The 18,625-nt window shown below is 43.1% G+C and overlaps 1 protein-coding gene across 1 annotated transcript in view; it reads left to right on the forward strand.

Moving 5' to 3' along the window:
* TMEM260 (transmembrane protein 260) overlaps window positions 1-4,375 on the forward strand; it is a 645,490-nt gene extending 641,115 nt beyond the window's left edge. The window contains exon 16 of the mRNA XM_086937970.1: window positions 3,360-4,375. Coding sequence (XP_086794096.1) covers window positions 3,360-3,617 — 258 coding nt within the window. The 3' untranslated portion in view covers window positions 3,618-4,375. The remainder of the gene's footprint in view (window positions 1-3,359) is intronic.
* The last annotated feature ends 14,250 nt before the right edge of the window (window positions 4,376-18,625 follow it).

Consider the following 18,625-nt stretch of genomic DNA (forward strand, 5'->3'; position numbering starts at 1 on the left):
CGGAGCTTGGCAGGATAAAGCATGGAGTAACGCAGGCCCATTTCCCTCAGTCTCCGTTTCACCCCCGTAAAGCTCTGGCGCTTTTTCTGGACCGCCTGGGTGAAATCCGGGAAGAAGTTCACATCAGAGTTCTGGAAGCGGAGAGGGCCCGCGGACCTCGATGCTTGCAGGATAGCGTCTCTGTCCCTGTAGTTAAACAGCCTCGCGATGATGGGGCGAGGGGAGGCGCCCGATTTCAGCGGCCCACCCGGGATCCTGTGGGCCCTCTCCACCGAAAAGAACTTACTCAGGCCCCCCGGTGCCAAGTTCTTGACCACCAGTTCTTCCACAAAGAGCTCAGTCGAGTCCTCCTCGGCCTTTTCCGGTACTCCGGTGATGCGTACGTTTTGGTGCCGCGCGCGACCCTCAAACTCGTCCAGTCGACGCGCTAGCAATCCATTAGCCATTTTCAGGTCGCGCACCTCCATCTGTACATCGGACACATCAGTGACCAGGCTGGAAGTCTTGAGATCCAGCGATTTCACCCGGTCATTAGTTTTCCCGAGGTCGGTCCTGATGAGGTTTAACTCAATCTTCAGGGAGTCAACCTTGCTGGACAGTTCCTCGCGGAGAGTGTGCATCTCCGTCTTCACCCCTGTTATCGCTCCCATGACGTCCCGAAGTGTTATCTCGGAGTCGTCCGGTGATTCATCCCTTCTCGAGTCTTTAGTACGACCCGCCAGTACCGGTGATCCCTTAGATTGGGAGAATCGCTCCGGAATGGTGGACTGGGACTGGGACGGTTTCCTGCTGATCCGCTGGGACTTGCCTATGTCCGGACCACCCTTGCCCGCCATGTTGGCACTCTCGGGGCGGGGGGACTCCAGGGGTGAAAAAGTCTAGTATAGTATGCACAATGCACACGACGGTATCTCCAAAGTCTTGTGTTGAGACCGCACAGCAAGGCGCTCAAGGATCAGACGCACCCATCGGGAAGACGAAGCGTAGGCAAGGAGGTACCATGTGGAGACACCGCTGTACCCTTCTACGGTCGCCAGTGACGCGGGCGGAGCCTCCGGGGTCCGTCGAGCTAACTGAGTCCAGGAATGTCAGATTTTCATTCCGAAAGCGGGTGCCGCATCAGGACCGGCTTAGCAATCGATTCCCACCATCGTGGGACAGGATGGGTCGCAGGATTATTGCGGAGGATCGGGAGGTCTTCGGAGCTCCGAGCTCACGCGGCCATCTTGATCGCCGGCGAAGCTCCTCCACGTATGTGTTTTTACCAACTTGTAATCGCTGTACTGATAAAAACTCAGGTGCACAACCTCCGTTCTATGAGGGATGTGGAATTCAGTGTTTTTTTTCGACTGTTTCTCAAAACACAGGTATAGGCAGTGTTTTGCCTCAGGATTCGAATGATCCTAAATGTAAAGGAACGGTATTCGAGTCGTGGAAGAGACCGGAATAGGTACCATGCGGGGAGCCGCCAGCTAGCGAATGCTGACGTGAAGAATTCCCCCACCACGGACTCATGAAGCCTTACATTTAGGATCATTCGAATCCTGAGGCAAAAAACTGCCTATACCTGTGTTTTGAGAAAGTCGGAAAATACACTGAATTCCACATCCCTCATAGAACGGAGGTTGTGCACCTGAGTTTTTATCAGTACAGCGATTACAAGTTGGCAAAAACACATATGTATAGCTGATTATCTTCCTTCCAATGTGAGTAGGCTACTTAGTGCTGGCCTTGCCCCGTTGGGAGAGAATTTACCACTGGTCCTGAGGAATGCTGGGTCGAACAGGACTCTAAAGTTGAAACATGTCGACCGATTTTTAGGACAGGGGTTCAAATTTACTTAACCCTTTGTTGTCATTAGATTCACACTGTTTTTAATTGGGTTCGAATCACCCCTCTATTAAAAGTGTTGGTCGAGGGAGTGGTCTACACCCATTTTAATCTGCACCTGTTTGGTTTATTATACCCTTACACATACTAACCACAGGAACCCGATGAAGAAACATGGCTACCTACCATGTGTGGGTGCCTGAGGGTTCCTTTTTTCCACACTGGGAAGTCACTATCCTTTTGACACAGTTCACTCTCTGATATAAGGCACTTAAGGGTGGTGGTGGACGGGCTGTGTAACCAGAGGGCCACTAAAATGAATCCTGGTTTGTGCAGTGAAGAACAGTGATATGTGTGCGTTTAGTGTTACGAGGTTCCTGTTTGTGACAGAAAGACCTGTAAATATGTAAGTCATTATTGTAAACTCGCATCATACACAGTATAAGATAGGCAGCTACAAAATGCATAAAAAGGTTTAAGATAAAGTGCTTCTAAAATATCGATTTTAGTAACAACAAAACTGTACATAGTGCATTTTTTTTTATAACTGTCCATTAAAAGCACACATTTTGCTGCTCAGCTGGGAACTCCTCCCTTGCAATACAACTCAAAAAGAATAATTATTTCATCAGGAAGCTTCAAGTGATTCCATCAGTTACAGCCAATACCGGCTTGCAACGCCCTATACATTTACAGGTTAACCCGTTTTGCACATTTACATTTCTATTAAGCAGCATGCACCATGGCAGGAAGGCTTGTTTAACTGTCTGCCCCTCCCTTGGTTTCACAGCACAGGAGACTCCCTGTCTTATAGCATTTCAACTCTGATTTCACCGTCCTGGGACGGTTGTCTTCTCACAAAAAGTAGAGGAACTGTTTTTCTAAGTTCAAAAAGTATGGGCATTTAGTACCCTTCAGATCCCACCCACTTCGACCACTTAATTGAGTTGGATAACCAAACATATTAACCCCTTGTATAGATTGGCTCGGCCCATTAAAAAGCTTTATTTTTCAAATGATGCTGATAAAAAACAACGGTTTGCTTTATTTTAAGTGCATTGAAAGTCTGAAGCAGGGACAAAAAGTCGATAGGTACAGTTGGGGCTTGTCTGTATTTTTGCCGGGTTTAAAATTAAATGGCATGTGTGCTGATTACCTTAATGTCAGCATTGAAGCTAACTGTCATGTCTCCTCTTTATGCACAATTACTTTTAGCAGGGCCCTTATTAGTTGGGCCGGGAACGTCATGCTAAATTAATTTTTAAAGTTCTTAGCGGCGTGCATGCATGAAAAGTTGTTAACTCCTCCAATAGAGGGCAATAACCGTTATTCATATTCCTGAAGACAATTTAGATGGTTGTATGTGCTATATGAATAGTAATTGTTAGTGATATTTGTTATTTCTTGTGACTTTTTTTATTTTGGTTTGATATGCTTTAAGCAAGGTAAAAACACTCCAGTATAAAACATTTATATGTAAAATGTATTTCTATAATATATAATGTGCATGTAAATGTCTTTCTTTTCAGTTGTACGAGGAACTGGTTAAGACACATGAAACACATCCCGTGAACTGGCACAAAAACTATGCAATTGCCTGTGAGAGGATGTTGCGTCTAGGAAAGTTGGACACGGATCAGGAAGCGCTGCTATCCGAAACTATCAAACATTTCACCCTCTATCTGGCCAAGGAAACTGATGACCCTCAGTCGTCAGTCATTTCTCAGGCCGTACACCACCTAAAAGACGAATTGCGCAGACTGAAAAAAATGAAAGCAGGTTTATAAGGCCAGGCATTTAAAGCATCTGTTGGCCAGACGTATGAAGGATCTGTGTGCCAATTTTCTAATAAGACCATGGACTTTTTTTGTACAGGTTGGCCACCACATACCAATATAAATATTTTTTTACAGAGGATATGAGAGAAAAGTAAGATTTTTTTTTAATTCACAAATCAAAGAAATTAGCAGATCATTAATGCTGAAAACGGAAATACGTTTAATAATGTTATTTTATGAACTAATTGGAAATATTCCAATGGGCTTGTCAGGTGAATTTTATTAAGATAATGTGCAAAAACAATGTGCTTTTTCCTTTTCTTTTTACAGAGCCACCTCTAGACGTTTTTATAAAAGTCATATTGGTATTTTTATATATTTTGAGTTTTAAACTATTCAAAGGCTGTGCTGCTAAAAATATTATTGTCAGTCATATTGCTACTTAAGCAAGCCGACTTGGTGCTCGTTTGTTTCGGTTGCTAAGTAAACGTCGTTCTTTTTTTACCTAATTACTTTCATGTTTGTATTTCTGTGTGTTACTCTTGTCCCGGCCTGGACCCTATAATTAGGCCCCTGCTGCCAAAGTGTTTAAAAGGAGGTTCCAGAGATTTCTATAATTTCCCCACTCGTACAAGGGCCTTTCATACTTCCTGCTAAAGAGAAGAGGAGAATACATGTAAATAATAGTTTGTTATTTTATTATGACAGTTAATTAATGGCAGCCTGGTTCAATGAATAAAGTCACCTTGGGCCCTTTAGCACATCCTAAGGAGAGACAGGAATCTGTAGGTTTTCTTTTCCTTCCAATTGTGCAACTTCCAGACTGCGCACACTATATAGCGTCCTGTATAGACATGCTCCCTAATGAAGAGGGCGGGTACGGAGCTTGTCTGCATTCAAGGATCACTGGTGAGTCATTCACGAAGAAAAAGGCCCTTTAACGAGGAATAGTCACAGTTCCGTGGCATTGTGCTGGCGAAATGACCCGATCAAAGGTCTCCTGTGGTGCATGCATGGTTCCTTTCATACCAAGGCCATAATTAAAAGCGCTAATTCTCTTTTAAAATGCTGCAGGATGCCACGCAGGCATCGCTCGGGAGTGCCCTTTGTGATGTCATGAGCCGTCGAGGACCCGCGCTGAGGGCTTTTGAGTGAAATGCCAGTCATGGCGGTGCTTCAGCACTGCGCGGCCTCCGAAGTCCTGACAGGGCCTTGACTACACAATTAGAGCTGAATGTGGCCCTTGTCAGCCGCCTGTAAATACATTTCAAAGGGGCGAGCGCTGAAGTTTCATTACCTGATCCCGGGAGCTTTGTTGTCTCCGGCACACACGGGGAGAAGCTCTTGCCCCAGCCATGCTCCTGGTTTTGAAGATGTCCACCGGAGCCTGTCGAGCCCGAGCAGGATTCGCAGCCAAAGCTTTTGATGAGTGTCAGTGGTTGCAACAGTTCTGCGGTTAAAAAGACTCGAAAGTGGGAGAGCTCATTAATCTCTCCTTTGGCTCTCCGTGCCTTTTGCCCTTTTTATTACGGCCCTATTAGGCTCCAGCTCATCTTGAATCACAAAAATAAATTGGAGCTGTTAAGCACTAATTGGCAAAGACGCTTACTTAAGGCACAGAAAGTCCAGTGCAATGTGCTCTCTATGGGGAAGCCCTGGTTTACATTAAAGCCAAATTAGGGCATGAACATGTTCAAAATGGTGAATGTTCGGGAGTAAACCGTTTATGGGTGACAGGGCAATATTAAAAGTCACCAAATGTAAGTAGCTAGTCAAAGGCACATTTCATTGACAGGTTTGTGTTTTTATTTTTTGTATTTCCATTTTGATAAGCTTACCCAGTTAACTGGATTTGATTCGGGGTATTTTATATTTTTTTAACTAAAACGTTTAGTTAAATGTGTAATAATGGGGATGTTTGTAGTACATTACTAGTACTTTGTTGGTTGTCTTTCTAGTCTTTTTAAGAATACTTATTCCTCATATTCCATATTCCATGTTCTACTCTATGTTCTCTCTGTATGTTCCACACTGTGGCAGTTTACCGGTTGCTGCTGCGGTGGATGGTCTGCTCTTACTCTACCTCCTATCTACAATAAAGAAACCTACTAAAGTCAACTGCTGTCTCCAGGTGTTCTTTACTACAATATTTTGGCGACGTTTCCTTGAACTCCTCGACTTTACCGCCACCTCGTGAATCAAGAGTGAATCAAGAGCAGACCAATTTGAGTTGAATCCTCTTCTATTCCTTCTACACGGCTACAGCCCGCCCATGAAGAGCTGACGGCTTCACACAGGACTTCTTAACAGAATCGGCAAGTTTTTACCTTCTTCCTTCTCCGTTTTTCCACTTTGTCGTCTCACCGTCTCTTCTGTGGCTGTCTCCTGCTCCTGCTGCGTCTCTCCACAAATGATGACGCATTAGAATGTTCATCAGGAGTTAGCGATTGTGCCTGTGACGTCTGCCTGCGCTCCTGTCTCTCTGCGTGACTCTTTGCACGACGCGCAGCGTCCCTGAGACAATCAACGTATTGGAGCACCTACGTCATCACGCTGGGCGCCATTTTGGGTTACTGTGGTAACTGATTCAACTCCAGCAACGCAACGACGATGTGCTCGTCTTTTGCGCATTCACAACAAGTAAATCTTTATTTCAATTGCCGTTTTCAACGATTGCCTTGCGATATGTTGCATTGACTTATTTCTGACTTCCTTAGACATTTTATTTTGGTTTTTTTTGCGCACTCATTATATTACTGTTTCTTTTTCTGTCTCTCACCACAACTTACAACATGTCTGAACAAGTGGCCTCGCACACTGGCTCAGTTGTTCTACCTCCCAGTTTTCTTTCCTCCCTTTACACAAAAAGTCAGAAAACTGGTGAGAGCATAGATGATTTTGTTTCTAGATTGCGCGAAATGTCTGTGAAGTGCAAATTTGGCAACATGACTGATGAGCTGATCAGAGATCAGCTTATTGTACAATGTAACAACAAAAAAATCCAGGAACGTCTTTGGGCAGCAAAGAATCCCAATCTTCAAGCGGCAATTGATTTGGCAAAGGTGGTTGAACAATCTGAGGGGTGCATGAAAGAACTAGAGAAGAGAACTACTTCAAGTGACGTTGGTGAGGTGTCTTGTCATTCGAACATGTTTCCAAATCAGGAAGATGATGACCAAGACGATATTGCTCTTCTTAAGCAAAGGAAGTTTTTCAACAAAAAAACAGTTAATGTGAAGAGTAATAGCTATGTTAAACCTCTTCCTCCTAGGCAATGTATGAGATGTGGTAGTTTTGCTCATGCTTCCGATTCTAAATTTTGCTTTTCAGCTAAGCAAGAATGCATGAAATGTGGTAAGTTGGGGCATTATGCTTGTGTCTTCCGGGGCAAAGCTCGTTCCTCTGTCTCATGTGTTGGTGATATTTCAGAAGTTTATGATGACACAGATAAGATTTTGGTGGTTGGTAATGACTGTGGCCTTCAACGCGAAGACCACAAACGCAAAAACAGACCCAAGGCTCTTTTCATTATAAATGATAAGAATGTTTACTTGATGGTGGACACTGGTTCGCGTTACACCATTATCCCCAACTCCCTCTTTGTCGATGTGTGGGGTATGGGTCCTCTCTTTCCTAAGGACATTTCTCCTGGGGGATATCAGGGTGAACCTTTAAACATACTTGGGTACTTTGAGGCTAACATCATTTTTTCTACAAGACAAATTTTTGGGAAAGTTTATGTCTCTGAATCAGGTCCAGCTATCCTTGGTTGGATACACCAATACGACCTCTCTATTGTGGTGAATCCCCGAGCTGACCCTCAGGTCATGGTTGTGGAGGACACTGAGTTGTTTTCTTTACTCACCAAGTATAAGGATGTTTTCGGTGAGAGTCTGGGTCGGCTCAAGGGATATTCACATAAGATAATACTCAAACCCAATTCAATTCCCGTCCAACACAAGGTCAGACGTATTCCCATTATCATTAGGGACGAGGTCAAGGGTCTCCTTGATGACATGTTAGGTTCTGGGGTCATTGAACCTGTAGAGGCCTCCCCTTGGGTTTCGCCCATTGTTGTCACCAAGAAATCTGACGGCAAGCTCCGTTTCTGTGTCGACCTCAGGTCCCTTAACCACTGTGTTGTTGCTGACACTTTCCCGCTACCTAATATATCTGAGTTGGTTACCACTCTTAATGGAGCAAAATTCTTCTCAAAATTGGACCTCAGGAGTGCATACCATCAAATTGACTTACATAAGGACTCCAAATGTTTAACTGCTTTCATCACTCCTTGGGGTACCTATCAGTTTACCCATCTGCCTTTTGGCCTCAAGTCAGCGGCTAGTGTTTTTCAACGCATGGTATCTGGTATTTTTGAATGTGTGCTCAAGGTGGTCTATTTTCAGGACGACATCCTGATTTATGGCCTTACTGAATGCCAGCACAGTTCCACTCTCAGTGTTGTCCTTGAAAAGTTATCTGATGCAGGTCTTACCCTACGCAAGGACAAATGTTTGTTTGGGGTGGATGAGGTGGACTATTTGGGCTACACTATCACTTCCTCTGGCATCAAGCCCAAGAAAGACTTGTGTGAGGCCATTCGTTCTGCGCCTCCACCTTGTGACAAAGATCAGCTACGTTCCTTCATGGGATTAATAGAGTACTATTCTAAGTTTGTTAAGAATTTTTCTGATAAGACTGTTTGCATAAGATCTTTGCTTAAACGGGGTGTGGGTTTCTCTTGGGGATCTGAACAGCAAGAGTGTTTTGTAAATATCAAAAATGAGATTTGTGATGCAAAGATGTTATCTCCCTTTGATGTACACAATAAGTCAATTGTCACTGTTGATGCTAGCGCGCATGGTCTGGGGGCTATGCTTTCTCAATTTAAAGGGGGGTCAGAAGTCACCATTGCTTTTGCCTCCAGGACCCTTACTGATACAGAAAAAAATTATTCTGTTATCGAAAGGGAGGCACTAGCTGCCTCTTGGGCGGTTGAATACTTCCGCACATATTTGTGGGGCATGAAGTTCACTCTGCGGTCTGACCACAAGCCACTTGTCAAAGTCCTTTCTCCTGGTGGGGCGGGAAAGGGTTCGGCCCGTCTTATGAAGCTGGCGGCCAGGTTACAGGAATTTCAATACTCCATGGAATACATCCCAGGTTGGAGAAATGTTCAAGCCGATTGTCTTTCGAGACTGTCTATGGACTGGCGTTCTCCTCACAATTCTGTTGTACCTTTAGACTTGGACGATGTTGCTGTAGCTTCAGTTGAAGATGCTGTGTTTGTAGGTGAAGGTGTTTTTTCCTCTAGTGATTGGTCCAGGGAGATGTCTGTTGATGTCACTCTTCAAGAGGTCATCAAGCTTATCAGATTGGGGTCTAGACGTGAGAGCTCTGTCTCTGTTTCTGTTCGGCCTTACATTAAGGTCTTAGACGAACTTTCCATTGTTGGGGATATTCTTTTTAAAGGTGAGAAATTTATACCCCCCTTTGGGTTGAGGACAAAGTTATTGGCTTTGGCACATGAGGGGCACTCTACCTCCTATCTACAATAAAGAAACCTACTAAAGTCAACTGCTGTCTCCAGGTGTTCTTTACTACAATGTTCAAGAAGGATTGACTTAGTTCAAGGTGGTCTTGGTCTCTGTCTTACCAGTTATTGTTTAGATGCTAAAAATTGAGTTATTGATCTCACTTGGGGAGGCGCTGTATAAAGGTACAATTCTTATAATATTTCAACTATGGTTTAAAAAAGTAAAGTGATTTCACATGTATTGTTTTAAATCAGGGGTCTCCAATGTTTACTCTAGTGAGAGCTACTTCTGATCAGTGAAAATCATTGTGAGCTACTGAAGGCCGAGCCACTCAAGAAATGTTACCAGACACCACCACACCCAATTTCATTGAATCTAAGCTTAATATCCATAGAGCCAAAGGCTAGGGTTTGAACAAAATGCTTTGATTTTGGGTCCCATGACTGGGCTGCCATGTGTGTCAGTGAGAGCGTGGTCTTTGAGGGATATATGAATGTGTGTGTATGAATGTGATAAATGTGTATGGGTTAATGTGAGTCTGTGTTGTATGTACTTGTGGCACAGGACATACATTTTGCCATATGTGGCCCGTTACATGTATAACACAAACATACAACCATTTTCTTTTTTAAATGAGAGAAATTTAAAGTGCAGAAAAATGTTCTGCAAAGAAATGTTTGCAATATGGAACATATTTCTGCACTTTAAATTTCTCCCACTTTAATTGCCTGCATTTTGCAGTTATATGACACTGTGTCTCCCAGCCACTGAGAGCAAGCTGCCTGCTGGTGTAAATGTGACACATTGCAATGTGATAAAAATAAACTGAAGAGCTAACTTTGTTTATACGATTCCATAAAACTCATTATTTAAATATTGCTCCCAAAAGTGTTGCATTTACAAACAGCAGGCATCTTGCACCCAGTTGCCTGTAGACACTGTGCCATATTTATAACAGAAAAATACAGCCATTTGTTTAAATAGGAGAAATTTACAGTGAAGACCCATGCTTCTTAAAATATTAAGATTGAATTGAAAGTGGAAAAAACATTCACTCAGTGTTTCATAGAAATATTTTGAACAATTCCACCGGACATTTTCCAGTTATAAATATGGCATAGTGTCTACTAGCTACTGGGAGCAAGAGGCCGCCTTTTTGTAAATGCAACACTTTAAAATGGGATACATTTAAAAGGAAGAGTTAACGTATTCATTAAGTTAACTCTTCATTTTACATTTCTCCCATGTAAAAGCATTCAGAAATGTTCTAATATTGAGTTGACAAGGATTTTTATTTAAGATTTAAATACCTCAGTGCTTCAGTTCTTCACCTCTGTGCCCTGGCGCTTACATCTGACCCCGGCACTGCTCATTCTCAGGCCCTGCTATCTGCAGCCTGAAGAGAATAATGTCAAATAAACACAGCCTTCCATTAACTCTAAAAGGAAAATGTGTCCCTATGTTAATTTTAAAATAAACTCAAGGCTGTGAGGTACTGGCAGCTCGTTTTCAACTGGTTGAGGACACATATTTTAAATGTATATCACTTTCAGCTTATGAGTATTGACTTAATTCAAAAGTCTCAGAATGCATTAACGGTCTTCCATTATAATAGACACCTTCATAGTCAATCTTCCATAATGTCAAAATAATACAAGCCACCTAATGAGAATAGTTAGTCAATGCTGATTTTATGCTTTTTTCATACACTTATATTAGCACTACCACTGTAACTTCATTTAGTTCATCTCAGTTGGTAAAATGTGTACAGTACTGTTATATGATTGAAGCTAATAGTATATTCTTGGATTTTGAAAAAGTGGCATTTTGTGTGGTTGCGCTATGAATGGCAGAAAATGCTAATTTCCTAGCTTTCACAACTGAAAGCTTAGATTCTAGTAGATACTCCAAAGTGTGGATTATGCTTCATACTTTTCTAGACTGCAGCCACCATAGAAAAAAATCAGTACAATCAACGTAAATACCTATATGCCTTTGTTAAAAAAAATAAACTACACCTCACTTGGTAAAAGAACAAGCAGTCACAAGTCAGGAATTTTGTTTAATCCTCGGCTGGGTATGCTGTGTAGTACTTTTCACACTGAAAATCTTAATGAATTGACTGTAAATTCCTTTTTATATCAGTGCTTCTATATCCCACCCATATCGAAGGTTTGGAAATTACATCATTCCCTATCTTCTCCATTACCCCTGGTATTTAAAGTTGCTTAATAAAAAAGCAACGATACACACATTTAAAATACTTTAGTTCTGAGGAATAGCTGTCTCAATTGTTTTTAATAATATGGAGGACGTACAATATCTGCAAAGGGGACTGGTATTATTACATTAAGTGAACAGGTGGATGGGATAAATTAAATGCAATCGAGTTAAGCATTCTTCATAATATATTCTTGTCAAATATGATAGTCATCTAAAGTAATGCATAGAACTATGCTTCAGTTTTCATGAAATTTACTGCTTCAGCTTCTCTTCCTTTGCAAAAATTTATTTTCATTAAAAAAACTGCTGAATATTAATAATAAAGACAAAAAACATTACTAGACAACATACAAACCAGGGTTACCTGAAAGCTACAGCGTAAAAGGATAACATTTTGTTCTGGTGATAGTAAATGAAATGCTCTAAGGTGTTAACATCCTAGCTTCTAACACACTGCATGAACAATAGATACTTGCCTTGAGGTAACCAAAGTAACAGAGCCAGCTTGGATGAAAATTGTTTTCTGGATAAATCTCAATTCGTAGGACAGTTCCTTAAGCAATGAGCTATATTGATATATTCACATCTCATAACCTTGAATATGTAAGGTATAAAGGCATATATAAGCAAATGCTGCTCAAAATCTTCTAAACCAAGGGTTGTGTACTCACCTATGCCATGAATAATTCGTTATTGGCAGATGTGCTGCAAAAATAACTGATATGTAAAACTTTGTTCTTGTAAGCCATTGCCCCTTCAGCCCCCTGAGAAGAATATTAGGACATCTACCATATCTTTCTCCACAAGATAGAAACCCCGTTCAGCTTACAACATAACTATTGTCACCATACCTCTTGTGGCTCCCTCTAGATCAGACCTGCTGTAAGCCATTCTGAAAGGCTTGAGGTTTGCCATCATCCTCCAAAATTCTCCAGACTATGATTGGCAAGTGGCCTCATTCAGTAATGGATGTCTGTGTTCCAGCAGGTTCATCACAATCATCTGATAATTGGGTAGAGAGATTGTACTAACCCATGAAAGTTCCAGAAGAACTGGAAACTTGCTTGCAGACTCCAGAATAGTATAAGTGTGGCATTGGGTTCTCCAGGCCTACATACTCCGCAGAACACCCTCTACACCATAAGGACTGTTGGCACGGAAACTAGAAAATGTAAAAGACAAGTTTATTAAGACCCCATGGGGGTACATTCCTACAGCACCCTTCGGCAATGCAAGAAGTATCACACCGAACATCGGTGCAAGTCCTTCTTTTATACAGTTTTACAGACATTAATAGGTAGGCGGTACATAGTTAGAGAGTTTTAGGTACATATATGGTCATTTTTGGAACACAGCCAACTCATGGGAGGGGTTACGACACCACTGGTCAGTTTGGCGGAACATTCCTAATCGATGACTAGTCAATCAGAACTGCGCATGCGCTGGCTTGACCGTTACTAAAAATAGCCTGTTGCTGGGCAAACTCAAGTGGTCAGTGGTACGGACAAAGGACTAAAGGGCATGCTGACCACGAGGCGACTCATTCTCTAAAATGGCCGCCGTAACATACAAAATGGCGCTTGACAACTAAGGCCAAGATAAGGAGAATAACGTGTAGCAAAGCTTAACGCTAACCCAGTCATTGTCAAATTACGACAGACGACCCTTTTAGCGTTTAGCTGAAGCTACCTCATAATGAACATAATCGGGATACTCATCTTCTATATCGATGGACATAATCTGGGCCGCTTCTTTATGAAGCATTAATTCATTTTGGGCAAAAGCTCGCCTAGATGGAATACAAGCTGATAAACACATAGAACATAATGCAGGGCCACATTGTATACATAGGCACAAGAAGAATAATATCCCAATTATTACACATAAGATCGTCAGTAATTTCCAGCCCCATGTACTAAGCATTGACCAAAACCACCCCGAAAAGGTCCATGTACCATTGTCCGGATGTATCTCAGCAGCAATTTTATGTAATTTGGATATGGCATCATATACAGATGGTGAATTATCTGGCACGTAAACACAGCAACTACTTCCGATAATGCGGCATGCCCCCCCTCGGTCAGCTAAAACTACATCTAGAACCATCCGGTTCTGAAGCGTTACAATTCTAGAGCTCTGAAGCTCCTCAGTTATATTCCCCAATGCAAAAGCAGTATCATTGGCAACAGCTTCAACAACACGAGTTAGTCGTCGTATTTTCCGACTATTCAGAGCAGCTCCCACAAAAGAAAATAGTAGGAGTAAATGGTAGGAGTACAAGCGCCGGGATGCCTCCGGGTCACTGTTCGCGCTATACAAATACGCCACAAAATACAAAATACAAAACAAACCTAAATTGAAATCTACATATTGTTGCAGTGCGGTATCTGTCTGATCTATATCATCAAGGACTACTGCTCTTTTAACTCTGTTCAATACAAAATCCTGGTACAAAACATAATCATTATGATACATAGGAGGGGCAATGAATACAGGGGGCAATACAAAAGAGATGTAGCATGTTCCTAACCATCCTAACGGGAGACGATGATAACCTTTATTACCACATATGAAGTACGTATTTCGGGAGGCCACAAATGAAATGCCATTCGGGGTATCAAAGGTAAGAGTGGTGTTACATTCACTTCTGCCAACTGGGATTGTACCTTTATTACGTATACAGAGATCGGCCTTGGTATCAATGACATTAATAACATGAGAATTGGACATATTAACATTTCGTTGATTGCTGTAAACTCGTGGTGCAGATACATTGTCCGGGCGGTACTCTTCCCATTCAAACTTAGTACCTTCAGCTTGTGGATAGCCATCTCGATCGTTAAAACATATTTTATTTAAACGGAAAAGCAGCCCCCCTTTTGTTGGCCAGCGCAAAGTGAACAGAAGAGTGTACCAGGCATTGCAAGACCCATTGTGAGAGAATGGAAGTGGGATAAGCGGTGTGCCCCCTTTCTTTTGATGCCCAGGCAACATCCCACATACCCAACAGTTAAAGGGTTTCTTCATATTGTGGGTGTGATGCAAAATTTGAATGAAGCTATTGTTCAAGTAAGTCTGTCGGTGCCGTTCTTCATGGTATGGTAGGGTGAAATGAAAATGTTCAGATGGAGCCGGGGTAGTTGGCAGCAAATGTTCTCGCGCAGGTACCACAAGTTCTACTACCCAAGCTATCACAGCTATTACCACAATTGTCAACACAAATAGTGCAGCACCAAGGATTCTTTTGTCTCGTGCTGCAGAAGACGCCATAGTTCAAAAGTTCACAATGTCTCAAATGTACAACTAAAAAAAATAAAAATGTGAGTGCTGAGCTCCGAGGTAGCCATTGTTTTCTTCTCCGGGGTCAAGACGGGTGTCGCTACTCTTGGCAGAACTGATCCCCCCCCTTGAGATTCCCGGCTTCCGTTTCACAAACCCCAGAGCGGTAACTCAACCAGTCTTGCACCAAAAAAAAAATTCTTCTTATTGTGGTCGCAGATTGTATCTTTGTCGTCCAGAAACAGTGTGGTCCAGGAAGGCTCCCTCCGATTCTGCAGACGTTACAGCTGGGCTCTTCTCCTCGTCCAAGATGTCTCGGTAGCCGGTCAACGCTGTCGGGCTCACCAGATCCAGAGAGACACGACGGCAGTGAGTAGAGTGCACCCACCGCTTCCTGTTGGTAACTCGCACAGCCGTTCGAGTTGCGAGCAATACCTGCTCGGGGCCACGCCACCTCGGTTCCAAGCTGTTCGTCCTCTCAAACGAGCAAATCATTACATAGTCACCAGTACGAAGATTGTGAGCCTCTCCAATGGAGTTGTCAGGGAGCGCTTCTCGAACCTGTTGATGAATAGAAAGTAAATCATTTGTTAATCGTGCCAAATAATCGTTCATCATTATACAAGGCACATCATGTAACAGTCGAGGCTTAGGAACTCCCCATATATTCATCGGCCTTCCAAACACCACTTCATAAGGTGTGAGGCCAGTTCGAGAATGGGGCACTGATCTAATAGAGAGTAATGCTAAAGGCAAGGCATCCGGCCACTTCAAAGATGTGGATGCCACAATCTTAGCCAACTTTAGTTTCAAAGTAGCATTGTACCATTCAACAAGACCTGCTGACTGAGGATGGAACACAGCGTGAAACTTCTGCTGTATTCCCAATCCCTTCAACACGTACTCCACAATTTTCCCAACAAAATGGGGACCATTGTCGCTCCACAAAAATTTGCAAACGCCATATCGAGGGAAGTACTCCTTGAGCAAAACCTTAGCTGTTGTCAAAGCTGTATTATCCTTCGTGGGGAAGGCCTCAACCCATTTGCTGAAAGCACACACCACCACTAAGACATACTTAAGGTTATTGCAACGCTCAAGCTGGATGTAATCCATTTGTAGTACCTCGAATGGTGCAAAAGGTGGAACGAACCCTCCTTTCGGAGTATGCGTCCCTTTTGCAGGATTGTGCTGTAAACATATCAAACAGGTCTGCACTACTCTCTTGGCCGTGTTAGCAATCTCAGGATGCTCCCAGACTCGCGTTAGCAATCGAGTAATTGCAAGAGCTCCAACATGTGCCAACCCATGTGTCATCTGGACCATCGCTTGCAAGTAAGCTGCAGGCAATTTCCATCGTTCCATATCTTTACTTCGCCAACACCCCTCATCATCCAGCACTCCCTCTGCTGCCCAAGTTGCAAGTTCTGCTTCAGTCGCAAGTTCTGCTTCAGTCGCTGATTTCTGAATGTCCAATATCTCTGCTCTAGCATCATGCCATCGCTCGGCCTGCGACTTCACTACATACATTGGGGAGTCATTTCGTGACATAGCCGTTTGTCTTGCTATATTGTCTGCAAAGGCATTACCTTGTCCCACTTTGTCAGTGACCTTTTTATGTGCACTGCATTTTATTATCGCCACTTTCTTGGGACAAAGTAAAGCATTTAGAAGATCACGCACTAGCTCTCCGTGCATAATGTGTACTCCATGCGAAGTCAAAAACCCACGCTCTCTCCAGAGTAGGCCAAAGTCATGCGCTACTCCGAAGGCGTACCGGCTGTCTGTGTAGATATTCACACATAGGCCAGCACTCAATTCGCAGGCTCTTGTCAAAGCTATCAGCTCCGCTGCTTGGGCCGATTTCTGTGGTATTCGTGCTGTTTCTACCACTGTCTTAAGTGTTGTGATCGCATATGCTGCAGAAGTTGTGCCATCTGGCAGCCTTAAACACGATCCATCAACCCACAGTTCCCCATCCACATCTGGAAGTGGCGTATCCTGTAAGTCGACACGACCCTTTGTTTGTTCTTCGGTCAGGAAAACACAATCATGGTGTTCTTCCTCCTGGCCCTCAGCAACCGGATACCGCAATAAAGTGGCAGGGTTCAGGGTAGCGCATCTTTTTAGTGTGATATGTGGCGCCAGAAGTGTAAGCTCATATCCTGTTAAACGTGCGCTTGTAAGATACTGTGTTTTCGTTTGATTTAGCAGAGCATCCACTGCATGGGGAACTAGCACCAACAGTTTGTGCGATAAAACTATTCCCTCACTCTGTCGTATAGCTACTGCTGTTGCTGCGACTGCTCGGAAACACCCAGGTAATCCTCGTGCTACAGGATCAAGAATGGCTGAAAAGTACGCACATGGTCTCTGCTTATCCCCGTGTGTCTGCACTAACACTGATAATGCGCACCCATCTTTCTCGTGCACATACAACGTGAAAATCTTTGTGTAATCTGGTGTACCTAACACGGGTGCAGAGCAAAGGGCCTGTCTCAATTGTTCAAAAGCATTTTGACATTCATCTGTCCATTCAAGGGGCATTGGTGTAGTTTTGGACAGTAACGCTAACAAAGGTTTTATAATGTGCGAAAACCCCATTATCCACTGTCTACAAAAGGACGTTAATCCTATGAAGGCGCGTACATCTCTCTGAGTGCGGGGGACTGGTGTATCTAAAATCGCTTGAATTCGATCAGATGTTAATGCACGTCCCTCCTTAGACAAAAGATGACCGAGGTAGGTCACCTTTGGTCTACAATATTGTAACTTTTTCCTAGAGACTTTGTGATTATTCTGGGCCAAAAAGGAGAGCAAAGCAAGAGTACTCTCCTCTCATTGTGCATAAGTGTCTGCTGCCAATAGGAGGTCATCAACGTATTGAATAAGAGCTACTCCAGATCGCAATTCAAATGAATCGAGCTGTCTTTTTAAAGCCTGACTGTAAATGCTAGGGCTTTCCGTGTAACCTTGAGGAACACGACAAAATCTATACGATTTATTATTTAACGTGAAGCCAAATAGGTATCTGCTGTCGGGATGGATGGGAATGGAAAAGAACGCGTTTTTGAGATCAATAACAGAAAAAGTCGTGGCAGTGGGTGGGACCAAAGTAAGTAAGGTGGTGATGTCAGACACCACCGGGTACTGGGGAATAACAATTTTGTTTATTTCTCTCAAATCAATAATAAATCGATAGACTTTGTCGTCAGTGTCTTTCTTAAGGATCGGAAGAATAGGGCTATTACAGACATTGTAAGGAACTTCCTCCACTACTCCTGCAATAATCAAATCCTGAACGATGTGCGTTAGGGCAATTTCACCTTCTCTGGATATCTTGTACTGCGGTACACGTGGCAAAGATACTCCCTCCTTAACAGTAATTTGAATAGGGGGGATGAGCATCTGTCCAACATCCGTATCTGATGTCGCCCATAATGTGTGTGGGAGAGAGGCTAATGCTTCAATTTCTTGCATGGTACAGAGTCTGCCTGAATCCGGATAATTGTCATTCAAAATAACCCGCACTCCTTCAGGAGCGCAGCGTATCGTTGCTCGAAAATATTTGAGCAAATCTATACCCATAATATTGTCTGGAGTATGGGGTGACAACAAAAATGGACAAAACCAAAAAATGTATCAATGCAAAATGCAAGAGGTTGTGACAATGGGCTTGGAGAGGGTGTGCCATCGAACCCTATACATGTTATCATTTCGCCAGACAGGGGAGCCCTTGGAACCCAGTTTTTAGACAAAGCACTACGAGTAGCTCCTGTGTCAACTAAAAACTGATCTTCAACCGATTCCACACCCCATCCTACGCAATCCTATGCATGCACATAATCCTGACTCTCCACATTCTCACCCTCTGATATCTGATACTGATTACGCCGATCAAAAGTATTTCGTTCGTCCTGACCACGACCCCTCGCCTCAAACCTACCACGATCACCTCCACCACCCCTCGCTCCCGAA

The sequence above is a fragment of the Lissotriton vulgaris genome, chromosome 9 (assembly GCF_964263255.1).
Source record: "Lissotriton vulgaris chromosome 9, aLisVul1.2, whole genome shotgun sequence".
Classification (NCBI taxonomy): Eukaryota; Metazoa; Chordata; class Amphibia; order Caudata; family Salamandridae; genus Lissotriton; species Lissotriton vulgaris.